General features: G+C 31.4%; 3 protein-coding genes across 3 annotated transcripts; all 3 read left to right on the forward strand.

Moving 5' to 3' along the window:
- Positions 1-4572: 4572 nt before the first annotated feature.
- On the forward strand, positions 4573-7123 carry LOC114716883 (probable S-adenosylmethionine-dependent methyltransferase At5g37970). The gene is made up of 4 exons (XM_028901950.1): positions 4573-4665; positions 5166-5822; positions 6074-6115; positions 6818-7123. The coding sequence occupies exons 1-4, from the start codon at positions 4573-4575 to the stop codon at positions 7121-7123; spliced, it is 1098 nt and encodes a 365-aa protein (XP_028757783.1).
- Positions 7124-18499: 11376 nt separating this feature from the next.
- Positions 18500-19558, forward strand: LOC114716884 (farnesoic acid carboxyl-O-methyltransferase-like). Its single transcript, XM_028901951.1, has 2 exons — positions 18500-18535; positions 19070-19558. The coding sequence occupies exons 1-2, from the start codon at positions 18500-18502 to the stop codon at positions 19556-19558; spliced, it is 525 nt and encodes a 174-aa protein (XP_028757784.1).
- Positions 19559-19567: 9 nt separating this feature from the next.
- On the forward strand, positions 19568-20489 carry LOC114716885 (probable S-adenosylmethionine-dependent methyltransferase At5g38100). Its single transcript, XM_028901953.1, has 2 exons — positions 19568-19735; positions 20148-20489. The coding sequence occupies exons 1-2, from the start codon at positions 19568-19570 to the stop codon at positions 20487-20489; spliced, it is 510 nt and encodes a 169-aa protein (XP_028757786.1).
- The last annotated feature ends 6470 nt before the right edge of the window (positions 20490-26959 follow it).

Raw genomic sequence — 26959 nt, forward strand, 5'->3', positions numbered from 1 at the left:
ATCCACTTCAATCCCTTCTAACCCTACTCTAATTCACACATTCAAAACCAAAGATCCTTCTACCGGGTCATACTTAGTCCACGGTTGGTGGATTAGATCCCAAGCCCAATATAAATATATCCCTTGTGTTTTATAATTCAAATTCGAACATCTACTTGTATTTGAGACGTGAAATACTACCTCTGGTCCTTAATATAAGATCATGTTTGACTTTTATTTTGATCCTAAATATAAGACCCCAATCCACTTTGTCTCTCATATTTATGTATTTTTTTTCAAAATAGTCCTTCTAATGATGATAGTCCTAACCAATATAGTTGATTAGTAAGGATATTTTAGGAAATGCAATACATATTTATTACAAATAACTAATTTAACTTCTTTCCTTAATCTCCTCAAATTAGTCAACTGGGTCTTATAATTAGGATCGGAGGTAGTATATACGATTGAGAGAGTCAGTGTTGGACCCTGAAGAATAGCGCCCGTGCATCGTCTCTAGCGGCTTCTCTCCTCTTTCATTTAAGAGGTGCATTTACTGTATAATCATGTATCGTCCATAAAGTGATTTTACATTGTACGGGCATAACATATTACTCATTAAATTTTAAAACTAACTTTTATTCTAACTGGTTTTTGCAAACTTAAGTTAGAGTAAAAATCTGTTAGTGTAATATGATTTATGTTTAGATTGACGTTTATAAAAAATCAGTTTAAAAAGTTAAAATTTGTTTGGATAGATAATTAAAAAGTAAATTTAGATATAAAATAACTAAAAAAAGCATAAATTTTGTTAAATAATTATGTGTATAATGTGATAATTCTAAAAAAATTAAAATTAAAATTATAAAATAGTCCATATAAGGTCTCAATTCATTTTATCTATAATATTTATCCATTTTATCCCTAAATAATTTTTATGGTGATTAGACATACTAATGAGTAATTTCAATGCATGTGATTTTTACTTGAAAAAGCTTTTGTTGGGACTGTTTAACAAGGGACAAAGTTGAAAACAAAGATTAAGTGAAGGATAGAACGGTCCTTTGGCATCAATAAAACCAGAGTTATTGACCCCCTTCAGCCCCTCTCCCATTCGATGCAGAACAGAGCAAGGAGAAGAGAAACAGAGTGAGGCGAAGCAGAGGAAAAGAGCTGCACGCGCCACATGCAACACTGATCTTGGACTACGGTCAGTCTCTTAAACCTTCTCCCATCTTCTTTTTCTTCATCTGATCTGGTTACTTAATTCAGTTGATGAGGGAGATCAAAAAGCTGATCGATGATGATTCGTGTGTGAATCAGTTAGTGCATGCGGAAATCTTTTGCAGATTAAGAGTAGTGGAGAGTAGAGGATGCTTATAATAAGTTCATAAGAGCATTATATATATATATATATATATATATGCGTGTTTGCTGTTGAAGCCATGGGATTTTCGATTCTCAGTTATTATTTTTCAGGAGGTAAGGTGTCGGGTTTTAGATGAAATTATGAAATTTGGAATCGTTCAGATTTTATCACAGTGCTGAACACATTGCTTGCATGCACGACCTGATGAGCATTGGATGAGGGCCCATAATTTTAGTTGTAATGTCTCTAAAGGATTTTACAATAGCATTTCACACCTTTTTAATTTTTTGGTGCAATTTGGCCTTAATATATTTCCTGAGTTAATTTTTTTTAATTAAAACATAAATATCCTTCTAGTGGAGGCAATTCTATTCAAAGCACTGTCAGACACTAAATGTGGGTACCTCTTACAGTGAGGATTCGAACCTTAGTTCGTCGTGTTGTGAGGGATTAGCCCCTTCAGCTAGACTCAATCCTGTTGGTTGAGTTAATTTTTTTTAATTTTTTTATCGCTCTCTTTTTATATTCTTAGTAACCGTCTTTCATTTTTTTTTTTTAAACGTCCATCGTACATATTTTCTGGATTTACCTTCCATAATTTTAATTATGATTATTAATTATTTTCAGTGCAAAAAAATGAAAAATTAAATGCTAAAAGCTTTTAAAATGACCACTGGGAATTTTTTCCTTTTTAAAAAAAATTTTAATGGTAATTTTAAATGTTTTCTTCCATTTTTTTAGGACTGTTCATGAGACAGATCCTGTCCCGGTTCCATTCTAATAAACAGTAACAGGACAAAAAAACTGTCTTATACCTCATCTCATCCCGATGTTGTCTTAGTCCCAGTCAGGACGAAACGGGGTCGTTCTGATATGATTTTTTTTAATGTTTTTTGAGTTATTGGGCCTGTTATAATAAAATCTGATTTTTTTTTCTAGTTATAGTTTTTTTTGGGCTTAGCCCTTGTAAAAACATCTTTTGTTTTCTTTTTTATTTCTTTGGGCGCCCTTAAACAAAAGTTTAAAATATTACACATAATGGTCATTAAAAACTCTAAATAAAAGCTTTTAACACAATAAAAACTTGTTGAAAATTCTAATCATCAATAGTCTGAAATCATCAGCAAATATAAAAGCTCTAAATAAATGGATTTATAGTTTCATACAGTAGTCTCAAATCTTAAAAAAATATGAAAAAATAATATTTTATAAATATGATAAAATAAAAAAATAAAGGGACTGGGATGGGACAATCCCGTCTCGTGTCCCGTCTCGTCCCAGTCCCCTTTTTTGTCTTGTTTTGAAAATTTTTTGGACGAGCCTGTCCCGTCCCAATACGGCTGGGGCCAAGACAGACCGGTCTTGAACACCCCTAATGTTTTTAATATTGAAAAAATAATTAAAGATTAAGATTGAAAATATAGAAGATAAGTTCAAAAACATTTAAAAATGATTATTAAAATGTGAAGATGAGTATTGAAAATATAAAAAGAGATTAATGAAAAGATTAACTCAAGAAACGCTTTAAGAGTAAATTGCACTAGAATAGATGTTGACTACTGTTGGGGGAAAAAATACTTTAGAGTAATAATGCACATTAACCTTCAATTCACATGTCTTATTTAACTGACTATTTGGGGAGGCCTTATTTAACTGAGTATTTGGGAAGGAGCGAGGATATTAAAATTTCACTGCTTTTAAAAGTAAGAAGTAAAATTTCTCTTTGCAAATGAGGAAGGAAAAAAACACTAGTTAGAATGCTAGATTCAGCTTAATCCTTTATAAATATGTGTGCGAAATTATTAAATAACAAACGAATTGAAACGATTTAAGAAGAATGATAAATGCAGACGTATTAAATGATGAGAATTATAAAGGAACTCTTTTTTGGGGCCAACTATAAATGAATTTATTAAATATTGTGGAGTGCAAGTTATGGCTCCTCATCTATCTATGACTCCAATCATCAATCAATCGATTATATTTTTAAAATCTTGAAATACTCGATTAGTTTAGAAATAGGTCAAGTATGATATTATGACATCTAAATATATTCAATTAATGAGATTTGAATAATATTGAGATTTGAATATAATGAATTAAATGAAAAGTATTATTAATGTGATTTCAAATCTAATCAAATATATATTAGATTGTGTACATCAGCAAAAATTTCTAGTTATACATATAAGGGGCGCAGGGTGTCTCCATTTCCTTTATGAACCATTTCTCTCCATTTCTTTTAAACGATGCCGTTTCTTTTTAGTTATGTTCCTACCCAATAAAAAAATTGCACCCAGTTCTTGTTTTCTATCAAGGTTTTTAAATTTTGAAATCTCTTTTATCTGGTTTTCTCACTCCCTCCTTGTGACAAACATATTTATAATATATATGATAGAACCATCTTTCTTGCTTTTATTAGAGTTTTCTTTTCTAACACCAACTCCCATTCTTTTGCCATAGCCAATCCAATACTGCCATGCTTCTTCTAAATTATCAAATTCAAGATCAAGTGTGGGAGTCATATTTGTATTCATTATTTAGGACAAAGTGAGACTCTGAAAAAAAAAAAAAAGGCACTCGAATATATGAGTGCGCAGACGAAAAACAAGCATAAAAAATATTAAACTTGCTACACTCACCAATGCCAAATCCAACGATACCCTTTGTGAAATAAAGCTTATATATTTTTTAAACTTGCTGCATCAAGTAGATATTGAATTAGTAACGAATTAAAAAGAACTTACGGAAAAAAAGAAGACGACACTTGCAGATGAATACGAACCTTATAGCACAACGGAGAATTAAAATCCTTATTTTTGAGTATGAGATTCCTATTGCAATGATTGTTTTGAGTATTAAAATCCTATTGCGGTGCCTATTTGTTCTTTAATTTTGGATGGGGACATTAGTAAAAAACTGAACGACACAGTTTACGGGAAATGGAGGGAAATAGTTTGTAAAAGAAATGGAGACACCCTTGGCCCACATATAAGAGTTCCGATCACCTCTTCTCTCTACTTCAATCCTTAATTTCTAGCTCTACCCTTCCATCTCGCCAACAAATTCTTCTTACTTCCGATAATATTTCATATAGCATCAAGGGCAAGTTGTCAATATCCATTTATTTACTTTCTTTTCCTTTTTGTTACATATGTGCGTGTGTTCCTATATAAGTTTAATATACATATTTGAACGATGCAGAGAAATAGAAGAGAAATTAGATGGAGAATGAATTTGACAGTGTGTTTCCTAAATCTTATGTGATGAAAGGAGGAGAAGGTCCTCATAGCTATGCTCAAAACTCAACCGGTCAGGTATTTGATCTTAATATTTCTTCTTGTTATTTTTTGGTCCAGTTGATGATACTACTTGCTTCACAAATAAATTTTCATAAGGAAAAATGTACAAAATGAATTTGAATTTCTTACAAGTTATATTAATTGCAAAGAATTTCAGTATAAAAGATATTATGGATTTTTTTTAAATTTCGTGATTGATATATAAACGGTCATTTTTTAGTACATATTTTATTTCTATTAAAGTAATCACACATTTCTCAACTTTTTTTTTTTAATCATGCATCATTGTTTCTATTAAGTTTATTATCATAATTTAAACCAATATCTAAACTCATATATAATGACGCTTACCATCAGCAAGACAGCAACAAGCGTACTTTTTTTTTCTTCTAAGAAATTTTCAAATTTCATCACTAATTCACTGTTTTTTTGTATTATTTGATCTATTATCCTTTTTTTCCTTTGGCCAAATACTATAAGAAATGCGAATACATATAATCATATAATACCTGCAGAAATCAGCAATTGAAGCAGCCAAGCACCATCTTCAAAATGCCATTACCAAAAAGTTTGATTTAAAAGCCATTTCTGCTTCCTCTGAAAACCTAATCTGCATAGCTGACTTGGGTTGCTCTATGGGGCCAAACACCTTCATTGCAATTCAAAACATAGTAGAAGCAATACAACTTAAATACCAATCTCAAAATCAATCTACCCCGGAAATCCTAGTCTTTTTCAATGATCAAGCATCAAACGATTTCAACACTCTCTTTCAAAACTTTCCTCCCAATAGAAACTACTTCGCAGCTGGAATTCCTGGCTCTTTCTATGGACGTTTATTTCCAAAACAAAGCCTGCATTTAGTTCACACTTCTGCAGCATTGTCTTGGCTATCTGAGTTGCCCAAAGAACTTACAGATAGAAGTTGTGGTGCTTTGAACAAGGGGAGGATTTTCTATACTAATGCCCCAAGTGAAGCTTATGATGCCTATCAGAGACAATTTAAGATGGATTGGGAGGCATTTCTACAAGCCAGAGCACAAGAGCTTGTGGACAATGGGATCATGGCTTGTTTGATGAATGTTATTAATGATATTGATTTCAAAGTGGACTTGTATCTTGGGAAAGATTTTGAGCTATTGGGAAGCTGTCCAATGGACATGGCCAAATTGGTAAGTAACGAGACTTTGATTTGCTTGGCACATTAACTTTGAGAAACAATCTATATTGCTTATAGATTATAAATAGTATCTCAGTGGGTCCTAAATATATGAGTTAAATAACTAATTTATAAATATTAAAAAATTAGTTAAAATTAATTGTTTTATTATAAAAATGTCAGTTTTCCTAAAATATCTTCTTTATCTAACCATGATTACGATAACATAATAAAATTTTGCTAATGATTTTCTTGTCATTGCAGGGACTAATTCAAGAAGAAAAGGTGGACACCTTTAATGTTCCTGTATTTTACCCACATGTGAAGGACACTACTATAAAAAAGAGTTTTCACAACGCTAATTTACGGCGGTTATTAGAAAAAACGTTGTAAAAAATATGACGGTGACATTTTTGTAATTATAGGCGTACTTTTAACGGCAGTTTTTTAAATAACCACCGTAAAAAATACTTTTAACTGTGGTTTTTTAAATAACCGCTGTAAAAAGTTTATCAGGATTTTAAAATCCATCACGCGATAATTTTCACTTTTCAGAGTCAGAGCTCATAGTCCCCCATACCATCCCTACTCGATTTTCTTTCTCCTCCTACATTTGTCAGCGTTTATCCATTGCTTCTATCATTTCCGCCATGTTCTTCCATCACCGTCGCTGTTGCTGTTGCCGTCACCATCGCCTCATCCTCTTCATTCTTATTTGTGAGTTTTTCACCTCCATTCTTTCCGTGGATTTCATAGTTTTTGTGGTTTGATATGATTATTTTCTTTGGTTAAAAATATGATGTTTAATCTGAGTTTAAAGAGATCTGATTTTTAGCAGATCTGAGTCTTTGATTTTATCAGATCTGAGTCTTTGATTTTATCTTTTTTAAATCTTAGTTGCTTCGATCTGGTGGCTGAAGGTGAAGCTAAGTGACGCTATTACGGCGGGAAAGAATCTATATTTACTCCATCAAGATACTTTTAACTGGTGAGAGACTTCTTTTGAAGCTTTGTTCTCTCATTTCATCAAATCTGGATTTGATGAAAATACTTGAAACTAGTGAAGATTTCAGCATAGAACAATCAGAGGTAATGGATAACAACTGCTTTGTCATACCAAACATTGAATATTTTGTTTCTCGATTGCGAGCTGTGCTGGAAGTACTGATTGAGAATCACTTTGGAGTGGGAATTGTTGATGAACTTTTTGAGCGTTTCACTGAGAAAGTTAGAGAGTTCCCAAAAATCATGGATGTTCCCAAGCTTAAGTTCCATTTGTTTTTCGTTGTTCTTAAGCGCAAGGTAAAAGCATAAATAGGTATGCTTACAATTTGCTCATATAATTGTTAGTCTTGGAGTGATGCTTACAATAAGAGTGACCCTTAAAGTAAATTTGTATATGCTGGATCGATATTCTGAACTTACTGTTAATTCGGATATTGGGGTTTCCTCTTTCTTATTTAGAGCATCCAGGTGTCTTGTTACTATTGATTTTTCTTTAATTTGTTTTCTTACCAATGGGCTCCGTAATTACATAATTTTTTTTCTACATATAGTCTCAAGGTTTATTCTTCTTCTACATTTATGTTCAGCTTATACTAGTGGAGAAAAAAAATTATAATCAACGAAACTATTCTATCGCAAAAACATATATTAGAATTAGTAGTAGTGTTAAAAGATTTTAATATGGAACATTTTTATAAAAAGTTAGACTCAAAGGCTCACATTTTACAACAACCTTTTCTTTTCACTTGCTTAGTATTTGTTTCATTGTTTCAATTTAAAAAGTGCAAGATCAGTAGTAACATGAGCATTTTGAAAGTAACAGGAAAATAATGTCAGAATGTTAGACGCACTATAAAAAATTAGCACACTAAATACATCTGAAAAATAAAATGAGGGTGTTGTTTGCACCTTTGAAAAAAAATATTTAAGACCTGAATAGTTTAAACTCAGCACTAAATTTAAGAAATAAATATCTAGCTACTTGTATAATTATCAACTTTTTTCAAAAAATTATAATGTTTTAAAATAATAGTGCAAGGGCTGCTTGAAAAAGCAGCACACCTACCCAAACACACACATATATAAGGTTGAAATGTAAATTTACTCTTAAAGGTTTTACTTAGAAACGTCAAGCACTCGGAAGTTATTTTTTTCAGTTCAATATTCCTTCAAAAATTTAAAATCGTAGTAATTTAGCTGCCATCATTTAAAAAAAAAAAAAGTAATGGCAATCAACGTGTTTTCACCAACAACATTTAATTTCATTTTGGTTTTTGAGGTGTGGTAAAATTTCTGAATGTTTTGGGGACAATGAAAGTTAATTGGCCGTATAGTGGGGACTTTTTGAAATTTTTTCTAATATATCATTTTTATATTTTGAAAAGTGAGTTGTTGACATTGCAGACACATCTTTATTAGATTTTATTTTAAATATTTTTTAATTTATAAAATTTAAATTAAAAATTGATATATTAGAAATTTATTACAGAGTTGCATTCAAATTTGTTGAGTCAATATTTTTTATTAATAAAATTAATAGTATTAACATTAAGAGATTGAAAATATACTTCATAAGTTTGAGAAACTAAAAAATTTGATATAAATTTAGTGAACTAAACGTATGCTTTAGCATTCATTAGTGATTGGTATGAAGTTAAAAAGACGATTTGTATAGATTGAATCGATTTCTTCATAATTTTGTAAGGATTTGTTGCTCCCTAGATATGAGTAAATCGAAATTATATGCATGGTACTCCTCCGGTTCTTAATATAGGACCCAATTGTTGAGTTGGTTTTGGTTCTAAATATAAGACCCATTTCTCATATTTATCAATTTTCTCTAAATTACCCCTATAGATACTCCCTCAACCATAATCAAGTAGAAGAGGAAGATGAGGTATTAAGAAAGATGATTATGGTATTTTAGGAAAAATGTGTCACATTTCTTATAATTAACTAACTTACCTAACTTCCTTAATCTAATCAAATTAGTTAAATGGGTATTATATTAAGGACCGGAGGAGTAGTAGTTTATTTTATTGATTTTAACAAATCAAAACATAAAGAAAATTAACCTTAAATCCCTATTTTATGAAGAATGAGAGAATATAGAATTTCATAAAGAAAATTAACTTTAATTTTGGCAGTTTTTGAGAAAGAAATGTATATTCTATTATGTTGAGCAAAGCAATAAATCCTCCTTTTGAATCTCTTTATTATATTGATTCGTCAGTCCAAATTATACTTTATTCGAAGATTGGCATCACAAATGTCTTCCGCTTTGCTCACTCACAAAGAATATTGTTGCTTGTAGCTTTTTTACAATCGAATTGTTATCATATATATTATGTTATTATAATTGCTATGCTTGGAGTTTATATTTTATTTATATATAAAAACACATGAATTATTTCATACACGCACGTGTTTTAAATTTAATTTTATTTAACTTTTGTACCGAAATCTGATATGCTCAACGTAAAAGCACTATATAATTTTCATTTCAAATTTATTTTTTAAGCACGCTTTATAAGTGCCACCTGCAGATTAAACGGAGACATTTCACTTTAATTTTGACAGAAGGTTTTAACTATTTTATTTCTTCAATGTTTTATTTGTAGTGTCTTTCACTCCTCTAAACTTTACATTGTTAATTTTTTTTAAGCAAAAATGTGAATATTGAAATTTCAAAAATTGATAAAATATTCTGAATTTTTTTTTTCAATAATAATGACTGGTAAAAAAATTGTCATATAAAACTAATGGTGTTAAAATGAATAAAAAAAACACTTCATAAAGTTAGATGATCAAAATGACAAATTATATAAAGTTATATGACCAGATGTATACTTTTGTTATTAATTTATGATATCTGAAACTAGAGAGACACAACTATTTTAAGTTGGGATGTTAGTGACCTTAGGTCCTAAGTAACACATTATTTTATTCGTTTGTAAGCCTTAGAAGATTGAGATCAAATATGCCACGAAATGCAAAAGGCTCCATATATAGGTGTCATGAGTTCATCAAAGTAATGAGTAACGAAACTAGTTCTATATATGTGTGTATCATTTCACTAGCTTCTAAAAGTTTATTGTTGCCTTGTAGAAAGCCAAAAGTAAGGAAGTGAGAGAGATGGTGACAATCATCCCTAAAAGAGTGGAACACATATGGGACATTTGGAATGTCCGAGGAGCTATCATGTTTAGCTTCTTGGTTCAAGTGTTTCTGGTCTTATTTGCTCCCTTCAGACAATGCTCACACAACTTGCTGCTCTAATTCCTCATTTGGACAGCGTACATGCTTGCCAATTGGCCTGCCAACTTCACCATGGGACTCATCACCAACAATGCAATTGACAACAACGATGGTGGCAAAAAGGAAATCTTGAGGGCTTTGTGGGCCCCATTTGTTCTGGTACACTTCGGAGGCCCCGACACGATCACTACGTTTTCCATGGAGGACAACCAACTATGGCTGAGGCAAATACCTAGGTTGTTGTTCCAGGTGGGGGCGGCAGCTTATGTGTTTGTTCTCACTCTTCCACGAAACACACTGTGGGCTCCCACGCTTCTGTTTTTTGTTTCTGGATTCATCAAATGCTTTGAGAGGACTCGGGCCTTGTACATTGCCAACAACAATGACCTAGATGATGAATCAAAGGCCCCATATTTCCATCTGGAAAGTATTATTAAACAACCAACAGAAGAAGGAAACATTCTTTCTGCAGTGGAGCTTAGGCTTAAATCTATTTACGAATGGTATTACACTAAGATCTCAGCTTTTTGGTGGACCAAAGTAGGACGCCTTGTTCATTTGGTGGCCCTCGGCTCCATGGTGGTAGCCCTTTCCCTTGTTTCCACAACACAGAAAAAAATTCTACAACTACCAGTTCAGTCAAGTTTGACAATGTTGATGTTATAATAACCTACACACTCTTTTGTGGGGCCCTCTTGCTTGAATCATCTCTCTCTTGCAAAAATCATTACCTAGGGACTGTGATGATGGTGGGCTCTTCTCAATTTTATTTCGCCCATGGAGCCGTTCAATATCGGGATGCAATTTGATAAGGCTTTACTTGAGCCAATGTCGGCCCAAGAAGCCACGACAAGAGCCGATCTTCAAGCTAGTGAAGTTTGTAGAAGCAACTTTGGATCAAATTGCATATTCCCTTAGAATCAAAGAACTATTAGAGCCTTCCAAGTATAAAACCAAGACTCCATGTGATCATAAGTTGTAGTACTTTGTATATTTTGGTGGCATCTTTCCTTTCGATTCAAGATTCCACACCACTTTGAAGCAGGGAATAAGTTTTGCAAGACAAGGTGTAGAAGATGTCGTGGACAATGTAATGCATTATACAATAAATTTCATTGTGGATTATAGGGACATCGGCCACTACCCTTTTGCTAGAACCCTCGTATTGTTGCATATTGCAACTACTCTTTGCCACACTGATACACGTGATAATTTTAGTGGTCCTTCGCATCGGTATAGTAAACTTCTCTTAGATTACATGATGTACCTTCATCGTATGCAACCAGATATGTTGTCTAAAGTGCCTGGAATTAAAGAAGGCTGGTAACAAGAAACTATGGTCCACGGATCCATTGATATTGAATTTGTTGAGTTCTTTGAACAGCATGGTGTAACATCAAAGGATCATGATGAAGAAGAGGCTAGTCGATGTGTTCTATGCAGTCCACTAGGTTATGATGATAATGCCTCGCCACCATACCCAACTGTGTTATTTTTGGCATGAAGCATGGCCCAAGACCTTCAAAAATTCCAGCTGGACCGTAAATAGGAAGCTATCTCCAAGATATGGGTTCAGATGTTGATGTTTGCTGCAGCTCATTGTGACCTAAGTATTCATGCCAAACATCTTTCTAAAGGTGGAGAACTTATTTTCATTGTTAGAGCCGCCCTTGATCTGGCCTTCTATCGTGAACGGTGCTCTTCCAATGATTTGATATTTTGATTCATCTTATAAATGATGGTGTAGTTCATTATTCACCATCAAATAATATAGGTTAAAATACCCAAAACCTCACTAATTTTGGATCAGGTGACAACTAATTTATAGGGTAATATAACTTCATAATAGATCAGATTAGGAAAAATTCTTATATAACATTGATAAGTGCAAGGGCTTGTTATATAATTTTGCTATAACTCGATTTTATGTGAAAGTTATATCATCTCATAAATTTAGTTGTCAACCGATGACACTTCTTACTTATCAATAAATTTGGTTACATATAATTTCAACTTAAAGATTGTTATATAATGCTTTTTTGTTATAATTTGATTTTATGTGAAGGTCATATTATTCTACAAATTTAGTTATCAATTGACATTCTCTGACTTGTTAATAGCTTCCCATTGACTTGTTAATCCACACCCATGAGTTTGTCAATTAGGAACAGAGATGATGATGTAATTTTTTATTCAAAATGTATTATTCTCATGTCCCATGGGAGCTCTTATTTATTTTGAGATTTTAAGAAACTTTAGATTGATAAATTATGTTGTTAGGGATCAGTGTATAATTTTTTCCTAAAATATATATTTAGTCCTCTAAGTTTATCTCAAGTTTGAGTTATTATTCCCTTAAATTTAAAAAGTGTATTTTTAGTTCTTTAGCCTAACACTATTAGTCTGATTTAATTGAAAATATTGACTCGACAAATTCAAATAGTAACTCTACAGTTCAATGCTAACGAAAGATGCTCTTTTTTTTCCCCGACGCAAAACAAAAGATGCTCTAAATTATAATTCGTTAATATAACTATGTTTATAAATGCTTAAATTTTTATATATTTTGGTATTATTAATATTTTATCATATATCTAATTATTTAAATACTTAAATTTTAAAATATAAAAATGATTATAGTAAAGCCAATATTTTCTATTAATGAGACTAATGGTGCTAATATATTAAGAGACTAAAAATAAAATTTATAAATTTCATGGACTAAATTAAGCTTAATATAAACTTAGGTCCAAATGTATACATTCACCATAATAATATTATTATAATAGTATAATAAAATTTAATAAAGTTTTTTTTTTTGGTCAAAACTAAAAGAATTGATTCATTTGCAAGTTCATGGGTGCTTTTGCACCTTAGAAAAGCACGTGGTATTTAATGTATTTTGGCTAAAATTTATGGGTATTTTTATAACTTTATCCTTTTTGGGTTTTTTTTTTTAGTTGGAGGTATTTTGGCACTTTCATAATATTAGTGATAACCCTACCGCAAGAATAATAGTCATTAGGCAAACTTAACAGTTGCGTCAATTTTAACTTGGTTTTATGGATACTTTTGTGGTAGCACATTACATGCTCATCACAATGATGAGCATATAATGTGCTTATCGCAATTTAAATCATCCAGATCAATTTTAGATGGTTCAGATTAAATTTAAATTTTTTATATATTTTAATCAACCATTTGTTTTAATAGATACTGAGTTTAACATATCTTTAAAAAATAAATTTATCATTAAAAAATTGTATATTAAAAATTTTAAATATTAACCATCCATATTAAATTTTAGATGATTCAGATTGCATTACAGTGATGAGCACTGAATAAAGACCCTACTTTTGTATATATGAAAAGTAAGGGCGTACATATACCAGACCAGATCGAGTTAGTGCCTAACCCAAGGTCTATTATAAATATACTTCAGGCTGGATATGATGGTCCGTGGTTTGGTCTAGTCTGAGATGAACCCAAAATCAGGCCAAACTGGGTTCGATCCACCAGATCATCAGACCAGTCTAGGTAGTCCTAAATCACACAGCTGCTATAGAAAAGAAACAGGCAAAAATTAGGAATAGCAAGTCATCAGCAACATGAGAAGAGATCGAGGGGAGAGTCCAGAGAGAGAGAAAGGATCCAAATGACAATCTTGAGCTTATCAGTTCCCACACAACCGAGAATCAAAGGAAAAGAGGAACCACACTCAATAGCGATGGAGAAGAGACAAGAAAACAACAATGGAGAAGAGGGAAAAAAAGAGCGATGTGTCTCCTCTTTACTCTTACTAAAGCATTTGTATGAAAAAAGTTATTTTTAAATACATTTCTCTTACATTCATAGGCTTTTTCAATGTTCAAGGTAAACATTCAACGAAAGAAAAAAAAATTCTCTCTCTTCTTTTTGGTTTTTATTCACATAACCAATTAAAAACACACGCTTTCTTTGTAATGATAATAAAAGGCGAAAACAATGAAGACCAGTGGATGACGACGTTGATGACATTTCATAGGCTTCTGGTTTTCGTTTGTGGATTCATCAAATGCTTTGAGAGGACTCAGGCCTTGTACTTTGCCAACAACATTGACCCAGATGATGAACTGATGCACCCATCTTTCCAGCTGGATGGTATTGATAAAAACCCACCACAAGGATGATACGTTCTTCTTGAACTGGAGCTTATGCTTAAATCTGCTTGTGAATGGCATTACACTAATGACAGATGATTTTAGAAAATAGCTAAAAAATGACCCCACGCAACATACTTGTAAAGGAGTGTTTGGTTTATCCAAAAAGCAAATAAAAATATACTACCTCCTGTCCTATTTATAAGATCTTGTTTGTAATCTACATACGAGGTCTTATAAATAGGACCGGAGATAATATAAGCAAGGAACAAAAAACCGAACTAGACACTAAACCGGTCAAGATAGTAGGTTAAGGGTTAATAGGTCAAATCGGAGTTAGACCGGGTTAAACCGGTAATAATTAAAATAATATGATTTAATTACAAAATATTTATGTATATAATTTTTATTCTTATTCTTATTTCTTTTTTCTTTTTTTCCTATCTTTTTTCTGATTTCCTCATAGCCTAGTACAATCCCCTCTTTTTTATTATTTTATAGTTTACACTTTTATCTCTTCCTTCTCTCTCTCACGTGAATGTCCATCAGATCATCACAATGTCCATCACAAGGTCACCTTTTTGGCTTTTTCTTCCTCTCTCCTCTTGAGCGCCGAATACTTCTTGAAGTTGAAGCATCTTGGTTCTTCCCCTTTTCATTCAAATCGTGAGAGTCGTTCCTCCCTCTTCATTTTTCTCTCTTTCTCAGATAGAGAAGATAAACAGTGACATTTTTTTCTTTCTCTGCACATCCATTCGACTCTGCTATTTATCCTCCTCCTTGCCCTCCACTCTTCCACGAGCACAGGTTTGAGACGGCACACAAGAGCTTCCAAATGGATTTTTCTTTTCATGATTTTTTCTGCTTCTACCACTTCTCTCAATCATGTTCATGTCTTTTCTAGCAAACGGTGAGACGGTAAGAGTAAAGAAGAAGAAGGAGAGGAAAAGAAAACCGGTAACCCATCCAGACGAACGGTTTTGTCGGTTTTTACCTGTTTTTTACGATTCATTTCGGTTTGATTCGAAACTGGTTCATTGTTCAAACCAGACCGAATTAGGAGCCAGTTCACCCGGTCCGGTTCGGTTTTTTCTTCATTGAATATAAGTTAAGATAAAACTCTTTTTACATACTTACTTTTTATACTATAAAATTATTTCTAAAACCATAATTTGATTCCATGCAAAAAGCCTTCTTACTTTATACTACTTTTGTAGTTCTATTTACAAGGCACCGGAAGAATTTTTTTGGGTCTTATTTATAAGTCACTTTATTAAATTTTTAGTATGAATGTATTATTTTGTCCTTCATTTATTATAATATAAATAATTATTTTTAAAAATTATATATATTAAATAAGGATAAATTTAAAATTTTAATATATTTTAAAAAGATTAATATATATTAAAATTTTTTTAGTCTATGTAAAATATGATAGAAATACTTTATAAATACGGTCACTGGAGTAATGGTCAAATAAAACGATCATACTAGGAGGCCCAGAGCTGGTCGGTTGACGGTGGGGAAGCGAGATCCCGTAATTCCAAGTCCATCTCCGTTCAATGCCTTAATTTATTTATAACCCTGCATATCAAATGCCTCGGAAGATTCAGCTAAAAAAAAAAAAAAACACGTCCGGGTTTTGATTTACTTCCTTCGGGTTTTTTATAAGATCCTTTTAAGAGCATTTTAAAAAAAATGATTAAAATTATTTAAAAACAAGTAAAATTTATTTATTTTTTTAAATATGCCCTTACTCCCTTTAGTTTAAAATATAAGATAATTTTTGTTGGATGGGCTTGGTTTTTTTATAAGATAATATTTACTTTTGTCCAAATATTTAATGAGTTTTTTTTTTCAATTTTAACCCTATATATTTTCTTTCATTTTTTATTTATTTATTGCATTTTTACTTATTTTTTTATTAATAACTGTATATTTAAAAAATTAAATATATGCCTTGCATATTTATTATTTTAAGCTGATTTTAACTAATTTCTTGATAAACATAAATAGATAAAGCTTATCTTATATTTTGAACTGAAAGGAATATTTAATAAGAGGGTAAATAAGAAAAAAAATACTAGTAATGAGATAAATGTTGAAAGAGGATGTAGTATAAGAAAAAAGATAGTGAGACAAAATAGAAAATTAGTTAACCAAAAATATTTGTAAAAACACATCTAATGTTCATATATTTTTAAATATAATCTTATAAAAAGACTAAATCAATTCAAATTTAAGATTTTATAAAAAGAACCAGAGTGAGCATTATATTGTTTATACTCTTGCTGCTTTCAAAAAAACATTAAATCTGTTATAAAATTCAAGCCATTTCTAAACTAAATTTCAACATGATACCAAGTTTTACTTCCTCTTTCATTACTCTTATTGAATATGGCATATGAAAAAGAATATTCAATACTAAAGAATATTTAATATTCTTTAAAGCTAGTAAATGTCATATGAAAATTACCAAAACCTTCTAACTAGAAGGAATCCCATAATAAGGACCCGAGGAAATATAGCTTTCACATTTCCTTACTTCCCCTCATTCATATAAACCCGAAGACACGTACCCTCTCTCTCCAATTACTTGTTCATTTTCTTTCTTCTTCGTCTTCATCTTCTTTTCTTTTGGTTACATTCTCATGTTTCTGGATCTGATACATATTTGAATCATGCAGATATCGAAAAGAGATATGGAGAACGAATTTAGCAATGCTTTTCCTTAATCATGTGCTATGAAAGGAGGGGAAAAGATCCTCACAGCTATGCTCAAAACTCAACCTTCCAGGCATTTAATTAATCTTTAGTCTTATCTCTTACTTTCATTTGGAGGTGTTTGGGTTATGTCAAAATCATTTTTCCGCAAATCAAAGCAAACTCCTCCATATATTTATTTCGTATATTGTAAAAGTAGTTTCAAAACTATGATTTTATTTCTACCCAAACACTCTTTTGTCTCCTGAAATCTTTACTTTTAATTTTGATTCGATGAATAATCTTCTTGACTTAAAAGTTCAATTTTGTCCTCAAAATTTTGCTTAGGAGTTATGAGTGTCTAGAAGTCTTTTTTAAAATCAATGTTATTGCAGAAGTTTTCAAATCGTATTAATGTCACCCACGGTCATCCCAATGTTAATTTTGACTGTTAAAAGACACATGGCACTCTGAGATGGCACTCAATATGCCAGGTCATTGCCCACTTCTCACCACAAGGACTTAATATGACATGTGGCCGGGAGGGAAAAAAAAAAAAACATTCCACCCACTCCCACTCTCGGCATTGCCGCTCTCCTCCTCTCCATTGGAGTTTCGTCTTCTTCTTCCTCAAAGGTCGGTCACCATCCCTCTAAACCCACTTAAATGGTCACCAACCCCCCTCCATATTTTCCATCATCAACGCCGCCGTTGCTGAGACCATCTTCTACTGCTGGAGGTGTCGACCTCTTTTCCATCCTGCCCCGGAGCCCATCGTTCCTATTCACTCTTATTCTTAAGTTTATTCAGATCCAGATCTAGATCGAGCAGCTTCGAAGAAAATTTGAGGATTTTTTCTTAGGAATTATGCGACCTGTTTGTAAGATCCACGCTCATGCGACCTTCGACGACCGCTTGCTGCCTTTTGACAATTTTCGGTCACTTGTTCGCCATGGCCGGACTCGTCAGCCTGTTTCCCAGGCGATTCCTTCTCCACATCTTAACTCTTTTGTTTATTTTCTTGTCTTTCTTTGAGACGTTCTTCATTCATGATTTTGATAACCGTTGTGCCCCTTCTCCAATGCTGAATGTTGAATTTAGCATTTTATTATTTCGGTTCTAGAATTAATTCTCCCAGTCAATTCCTTCTCCATATCTTAACAATTGGACTTTAGCATTTTATTATCTTGGTTCTAGAATTAAAACCATGAATAATGCAGTAACAAAAACCACTCTTTCATAGAAAAAGAGATTCCCGTGAACTCATACATTCACATTTGAAGATGCTCAAAATGATAACTCGGCATATCAAAATATATTTTCTTCGAATCATTGGGAACCAAAGATTATATCACTGAAAAAATATGGATCCTGTTTGAGTTGGAAGTGGAAGAAAATAGATGTCTGATATGTCAACTTTTCATTTGAGGGGGGAAAAAAACAGAGAGGGGGAGTATCGAGGGAGGCGGTGAGGAGGATGGTGGTGGAGGCGAGGAAAGGTGATCAGAGAAGGAGAAGGCTTTGGGGACTGGAAGAGGAAGGGTGAAGGAGGTTGTCTTTGAAGAAGAAGAAAACGGCAGTGATGATGGCGACGAAGAGAGACAGGGAGGAAGCGATTCAGGTGCTGATATGGCTAAAATGATGTTGATATGGCTGTGCTGACTGTGCCATATAAGTTAGATTAACAGTCAAAATTAACTTTTCTAACGGGTGAGGTGTGATTGCTACGTTTTTTATATTTCTGGGGTGACATTACTACTAAGAAAACTTTCAAATACTCGTAGCTCTTAAGCAAAGACATTCAAGGCAAAATTGAACCTTATCCCGAGATTTAATTATAGATTAAGATGTAAATTTATTCTGAAAGTTTTCATTTAGGACTCATGTTGTCTCAAAAATTTATTGGGATTCAATATCATCATGAAAGTTTTGAAACATAATAATGTTGCTCCACATTATTAAAAAATTAATACTGACTGTTAAAATATTGATATTGACCGTTAATATTTTTAACGGTAACAAACAACTTTATTTCATTTTAACACTTGCGTGACAACTTTGAACCCAACAAAACTTCTGGGACAACATTGCTAGAAGCTTCTTGGCAAATTTGCTTTTTAACCCATTTAACTAATAAACCACATGATATCTGCAGAGATCAGCAATTGAAGCAGCCAAAAAGCTTCTCCAAAGTGCAGTAACTGATAACTTTGACTTGAAAACAACTTGTGTTTGTTCTGCAAACCCAATTCGCATAGCAGGCCTTGGCTGTTCCACCGGAACAAACACCTTCATTGCAACACAAAACATAATAGAAGCAGTACAACTCAAATACCAATCTCAATCTCAAAATCAAAGCACCCCAGAGTTCTTTGTTTTCTTCAATGATCAAGCGTCCAATGATTTCAACACTCTCTTTCAGAAACTTCCTCCCAATCGAAACTACTTTGTAGCTGGAGTTCCTGGCTCTTTCTATGGACGTTTATTTCCAAGTCAAAGCCTGCATTTAGTGCACTCATCTTCATCATTGTCCTGGATATCTAAGATGCCAAAAGAGCTTACCGATAGAAACTGTGGTGCTTGGAAAAAGGGAAGGATTTTCCATACTAATGCTCCAGAAGAAGTTGAAGATGCTTATAAGTGACAGTTTAAGATGGATTTGGAGACCTTTTTACAAGTTAGAGAACAAGAACTTGTGGGCAATGGGATAATGATACTTCTGATACCTGCTGCTCATGATGTGATTGATTTTAGTGTGGACTTGTATGGTGGAAAAGATTATGAAGTTTTGGGAAGCTGTCTAATGGACATGGCGAAACTGGTGAGCAGTTTGTTTGTTTGTTTTTTTTGTTAACTAATTTTTTTAATATCTATAAATTAATTATTTAGTTCCTAAGCTTAGAATCAAAGTGAGTATTAGCAAATTACTGATGATAAGAATTTGATAGAATCAAGCATGACTAGGAAAATTAAGATTGAGAGAATTGTTGAATATCCCTCATTGCAAAGTTTATTATCCTAAGTATATGAAATGATTTTAAGGACTAAGGTGCAACATATGTTTAGTAAGTGCAATTTGTTTTATTTTTAATTATGTGCAATCTATCCTTAACTATGTGCAAAAATTAAGACTTATGTGTATTTTTGGACAATAAATTTTGCACGGAAAGACTTTTCAGCAGTTTTCCCGTTAAGAATTTGCTAATAGTTTTTTTACCCCTTCGTGATTGTAGGGACTTATAAGTGAAGAAAAAGTGGACACTTTTAATGTGCCCACATATTTTCCACGGCTGAAGGATCTGAAGAAAATGCTTGAGAGTAATGAAGATTTGAGTGTGGAGAAAATGGATCCATTAGATGGCAATAACTTGGTAATTGAGCCGAACTTAGGCAGACATGTCTCTCAATGCCGAGCTGCTTTCGAAGTGCTAATTGGGAAGCACTTTGGTGATGGAATTGTTGATGAATTTTTTGATCGCTTTGCTCAGAAACTTATGAAATCCCCACAACTCATGATGTATCCCCAGAAGCTCAAACTTGTCATGCTTTTTGTTGTTCTCAAGCGCAAGATGTGAGCATAGATATGGATGATTAGGATATTAGTTATTCTCTCATGACGATGATGAACTTAATTATGATGATAATGCAATGCTGCTTTTATTCGCTTGTTGAACTTAATAATTATCATGAACGGTAGTGAAAGTAACATATATTGATATAGTGTTTTAAAAGTTTGTTACTACCCCTGGTTCTTAATATAAGAGGTAGTTGACTAATTTGAGTAGATTAAGAAAATTAGTTAAGTTAGTTATTTGTAATAAATAGGTATTATCTTTCCTAAAATATCCTTGCAAATCAAATTTATTGGCTAGAATTATTATTATTATATGAACTATCTTGAGAAAAAATTAATAAATATGAGAGACAAAATATATTGGAATTTTATATTTAGATTAAGAAAATTAGTTAAATTAGTTATTTGTAATAAATAAGTGTTATCTTTCCTAAAATATTCTTGCAAATCAAATTTATTGGCTATAATTACTATTATTATACGGACTACCTTAAGAAAAAATTAATAAATATGAGAGACAAAATAGATTAGGGTCTTATATTTAGGGCCAAAATAAAAGTTAAACAAGCTCTTATATTAAAGATCGGGGGTAGTATATGATTTTGTGGTAATGTACTCTTTTTACATTAATTATGAAGTGATTTATATTATGTTTGTGTCCATCTTATTATTGTTATTAGTTGAGCTGAAAGGAATATCTGGTCTTTAATTATTAAGAAATTTTATGATATTTAAATATTTCCACATGCATATATCAGTAACAAATATATTATTTAATATTAATTTATTTATTAAAATGTAAATTATTTTATTTTAATGTATATTTATGTTATAATTTTAGTAAATATTTTTCTTAGGAAAATAAATATTAAATGGAAATATTTTCATTGTCTTTATGTTTTATATTATATTATAATTTATATCCATATAATATTTAATTTATTATATTTTTAAAAATATTTTCCTATTATGTTATTTGTTAAAATTTATTATAAGATTAGGATGCTAAAAGTAGCAGAAAAATAATATCAAGATGCTAGATGCACTCTAGATAAAATTAAAGTGCTGGATGAGCTTAGAAAATAGGAAAAAATGGTTTTAAAAAAAATCCCTATTTGACAAATTAATTTCAGAATAGAATCTGCAATAAATGTAAAGTGTAGGCTCTACAAGTCTTAATAAATATGATAGCAAAAAGACTATTAATTGCATGTGGGGATTTTTAACCAATTTTCCTTAGAAAATAACATCATGAATTCATGATGTTTTTTTTTTTTGGGGCGCATCATAAATTCTGGATGATGGATGGATGCTGCTTTATCCACTTTTATGTTATTAGCGACGCAGCAGATTATTTTTCCATGAATAAGTATGCCGTAAAAGTTTCAAAATTTAAACTATGATGGCTGCAATTATCATAGTATATCACAACTTTCCCATTACTCTTATTAATTTAACTAAAACCAACCTCAATGTTCGGTTGGGTTCTCAGATCGCTGCTCTTAAGACCCAAGAGAATAATATTTAATGTCACTGATTATTATTCCTTTCATTTTTTTATAAGATTTAAATTTTTGAATAGATCTGGTAATTTTTATATAATATAGTTTGTGGTTCTCTCAATATTAAATACATTTTTATCAATTTTATCACTAATTTTTCATTTTCTGTTTTAATACATTTTTTCATCTTTTTTTTTAAATTATTTCTCGCTCTCACTTATTCTCTTATAACCAGGACATACTTAAAAAAAGATAAATTTGAATTTTATAAAGACATAATTTGATTATTTGTATTTTATAAAAAACAACTTGAAGGAGTGTTATTAAATAATCAAAGAATTGAAATTATCAAGGATGGATAATAAACGTAGGTGTATTAAATGATTAGGATTAAAAATGAATCCAACACTCTAGTCCTAGGAAGGGATTTTGATCCTTTTTATTTATCATTTGTACCTTTTTTTAATGGTTTATTTCTAATTTTGCCTCTATTAATTATAGTAAAGGTGAAGAGAGAAGAATGAGTGAGAAAAAATATACTAGTATTTAATGCTCTCGTTGGTGAGCGTAAAAGTAAAAGATTTTATCTATTTAATGCTCTTATTAGCATATAAGAAACTCTTACAAGTAACAAATAATAAGTATCAAATCGGTATTAAACATGTTACATGAAAGTTAAGAGTTGTATTAGATGTGTTTCCTCATCTATATACTCTCTCTTGTGCATACTCCATAATATAAAAAGTTGGTTAAATTTTTTCATAAATCGAGAATTGGTAGTTAAGTCATTAAATGTGTTCTAAAATGATAAAATTTCTTATTTTACACTTAATGAATGTGATTGGAAAGTAATAAAGTATATTTTTTTTAAAAAAATAGTTTTTATTATCTCTCATCTCTCTCCTATATTTAAAATACTCTGTTGTAATTAATGGGAGCAAAGTGAAAAAATATAATCAATTATCCTAACAATTTCTTATATTTTGGACCATAATTTCCTTCTATATTGTGAATCAGAGGAAGTATGGTTATGTTTCTAATCCACTTCAATCCTTTCTAACTCTACTCTATTTCACACATTCAAAATCAAAAATCTTTCCACTGGGTTATACCTAGTTCACGACTGCTGGATTAGAGCCCGAGCCCAATATAAATGGGCTACCATGTGAATAAGGACAAAGCATAGATCCAAATAGAGAGTTGCACCCGTATGTTTTATAATTCCAATTCTAATAACCACTTGTATTTGGGACATGAAATATATACGATTGAGAGAGCCAGTTTTGGACACAGAAGAATGACGCCCGCAAATCGTCTCTAATGGCTTTTCTCCTCTTTCATTTAAGACGGGTATTTGCTGTATAATCATGCAGTGTACATAAACTGATTTTACATTGTATGGGCATAACAGATTAATCATCAAATTTTAGGTACGCTCCAAAATCTTGTACTTTCAAAAGCAAGAAAATGAAGAGAATATAAATTAATAAGAGTGTGTTTGGATTAGCGATAATAAAACTTATATTTATTCCAATTGATTTTTGCAAACTTAAATTAGGGTAAAAGTCAGTTATTGTAATGTAATTTACATTTGGATTGACGATTATAAAAAGGTAATTTAAAAAGTTGAAACTTGTTTAGATAGATAATAAAAAAAGTAAGTTTAGATATAAAATAACTAAAAACGGTATAAGTTTTGTTAAATAATTATGTATATAATGTGATAATTCTAAGAAAAAATTAAATTAAAATTACAAAAATAGTCAATATAAAGGTCTCAATCCATTTTGTTTAGACTATTTATCCATTTTATTCCTGAATAATTTTTAGTGATTACACATATTAAGGAAGTTTCATTAATGGGTAGTTTCAATGCATGCGATTAACAATGATATTTTAGGCAAGACAACATCAATTTATTACCAATAACTAACTTAACTGATTTTTTTAATATCTTCAAATTAGATATTTAGTTCTTTTATGAAGGATAGATAATACTCCTCTAGTCCTATTTATAAGGCAAAGAGAGAAGATTTTTTTTGGTCCTATTTATAAGTTATTTCATTAAATTTTTAGCATAAATATACTATTTTGTCTTTAATTTATTATAGTGTAGAGAGTTATTTTTTTAAATATGTATATATTAAATAGGATAAAGTTATAAAGTTGTTATATTTTTTAATGAAGAGTTAATACAGTTTAAGGTTTTTCTTAATCTGTGTGAAACATGCTAGAAGTGCCTTATAAACAGGATCAGAGAAGCATCAAATTATTAAATTGGGAAAATCGCAATAAAGTCCTACCCAAGAGAATTAAATGCAAAAAAATCCCTTAAAATCATCAAATTGTTCTGAAATCCTAAGGAACCTCATTGCAAAATATTTTATTTGTTTAATTATTAAATTGCCCTTATTATTATTATTTTTTAATTTTGCATTGACAACTGCAAGAGCAGTCATTAACAACTTAAGGTGTAACAATTAACGACTATCGCAATAGGTATTGACAACACATTCTCTCAACGCATCATAAAAATATAATGCATGAGTTGTCAATAACTGCCGTAATAGTTGTTAATCCTTACACGTTAAATTGTTAACAATTGCACTTTCAATTGTCAATGTATACTTTAAGAAAGGATAAGGGCAATTTGGTAATTAATAAATGGAATATCTTGTAACGAGGTCCCTTATGACTTTAGAATAATTTGATGATTTTAAATGACATTTTTGTATTTAATTCTCTTAGGTGGGAATTGATTACAATTTCTCCCATTAAATTTGTTAGGAGTAATTTTGTCTTTTTCTCATGATCATCTTTTATCTCTCCACGATGCGTTGGTAAAAGCTCCTTGGATTTACCTCAGCGTTGGAATGGCATTTTACCTAAAGCTGATCCAAAAAAAAAAAGAAAGGCTGATCCCAACATGTGTTGAAGCCTCTACCTGCCAAGAAGAACGTGCGCCACATTTCCTGTTGAAAACGTGAATCCAAACACGAGATGATTACTAACTTTGGAAATTGAAATCACAAAAACGTTTGTGAAACAATCCCAACGAAAACATAGCAAGAAGTTCGAAATGCAAAAATATTTCGGGAAAGAGGAGATTTTCAAAGAGGGAAAAGCTTTTGTTGGGACTGTTTAACAAGGGACGAAGTTGAAAACAAAGATTAAGTGAAGGATCGAACGGTCCTTTGGCTTCAATAAAACCATAGTCATTGACCCCCATCCCCTCTCTCATCCGATGCAGAACAGAGTAAGGAAGAGAGAAACAGAGTGAGGCGAAGGAGAGGAAGAGAGCTCTACGCGCCACATGCAACACTGATCTTGGACTAAGGTCAGTCTCTTAAACCTTCTCCCATCTTCATCTTCTTCATCTGATCTGGTTAGTTAATTCAGTTGCCGAGGGAGATCAGAAAGCTGATCGATGATGATTCGTGTGTGAATCAGTTAGTGCATGTGGAAATTTTTTGCAGATTAAGAGTAGCGGAGAATAGAGGATGCTTATAATAAGTTCATAAGAGCATTATATATATATACACACACACACACACACACGTACACACATATATGTATATGTATATGTATGCTGTTGAAGCCATGGGATTTTCGATTCTCACTTGTTTTTCAGGAGGCAAGGTGTCGGGTCTTAGATGAAATTACGAAATTTGGTATCGTGCAGATTTCATCACAGTGATCAGCCTTCTCCCATAAATTTAGTTTCAATGTTTCTAACGGATTTTTTCAACAGCATTTCACGCCTTCAAAGTAAAGCTGCAATTTGGCCTTAATATATTTCCTGAGTTAATTTTTTTTTATCACTCTCTTTTTATATTTTTAGTACCCGTCTTTCAATTTTTTTTTCAATATCATCTTTAACATTTTTAGTAATCAATTTTCAAATTTTTCAGCGTCCATCTTATATATTTTCTGGACTTATCTTCCATAATTTTAATTACGATTATTAATTATTTTCAGTACAAAAAACATAAAAAATTAAGTGCTAAAAGCTTTTAAAATGACCACTGGGAATTTTTTTCCTTTTTTTTAAAATTTTTTTTAATAGTAATTTTAAATGTTTTTGGTACTTGTCTTCCATATTTTTAGTATTAAAAATATAATTAAAGATTAAGGTTGAAAATATAGAAAATAAGTCTAAAAAACATTTAAGATGACTACAGAAAAATTGAGAAGCTGATCATTAAAAATGTTAAAAATGATTATTAAAAATATGAAGATCAGTATTGAAAATATAAAAAGAGATTAATAAAAAGATTAACTCGAGAAATGCTTTAAGAGTAAAAATGCACCAAAACGGTGCTGAGTGCTGTTGGAAAAAAAATACTTACTAAATGCAGATTAACCTTCAATTCACAGGCCTTGTTTAACTGACTATTTGGGGAGGCCTTATTTAACTGACTGCTTGGGAGATAACGAGGATATTAAAATTTCACTGCTTTTAAAAGTAAGAAGGAAAATTTCTCTCTGCAAAATGAGGAAGGGAAAAAAAAAAAAAACTCTAGTTAGAATGCTAGATTCAGCTTAACCCTTTATAAATATGTGTGCAAAATTATTAAATAAAAAAAAAAGAATTGAAACGATTTAGGAAGTATAATAAATGTAGGCGTATCAAATGATGAGAATTATAGATGCACTTTTTTTATGCCAACTATAAATGAACTTATTAATTAAATATTGTGGAGTGCAAGTTAATAGTTGTATCAAATGGCTCCTCATCTATCTATGACTCCAATTATATACATAAGAGTTCCGATCACCTTTTCTCTCTGCTTCAATCCTTAATTTCTAATTCTACCCTTCCATCTCGCCAACAAATTCTTCTTACCTTCGATCATATTTCATATGGAATCAAGGGCAAGTCGTCAATATCCATTTATTTATTTTCTTTTCCTTTTTGTTACATGTGTGTGTGTGTGTGTGTTCCTATATAAGTTTAATATACATATTT

The sequence above is a fragment of the Neltuma alba genome, unplaced genomic scaffold (assembly GCF_004799145.2).
Source record: "Neltuma alba isolate B1F8T4 unplaced genomic scaffold, ASM479914v2 tig00011698_pilon, whole genome shotgun sequence".
NCBI classification, from domain to species: Eukaryota; Viridiplantae; Streptophyta; class Magnoliopsida; order Fabales; family Fabaceae; genus Neltuma; species Neltuma alba.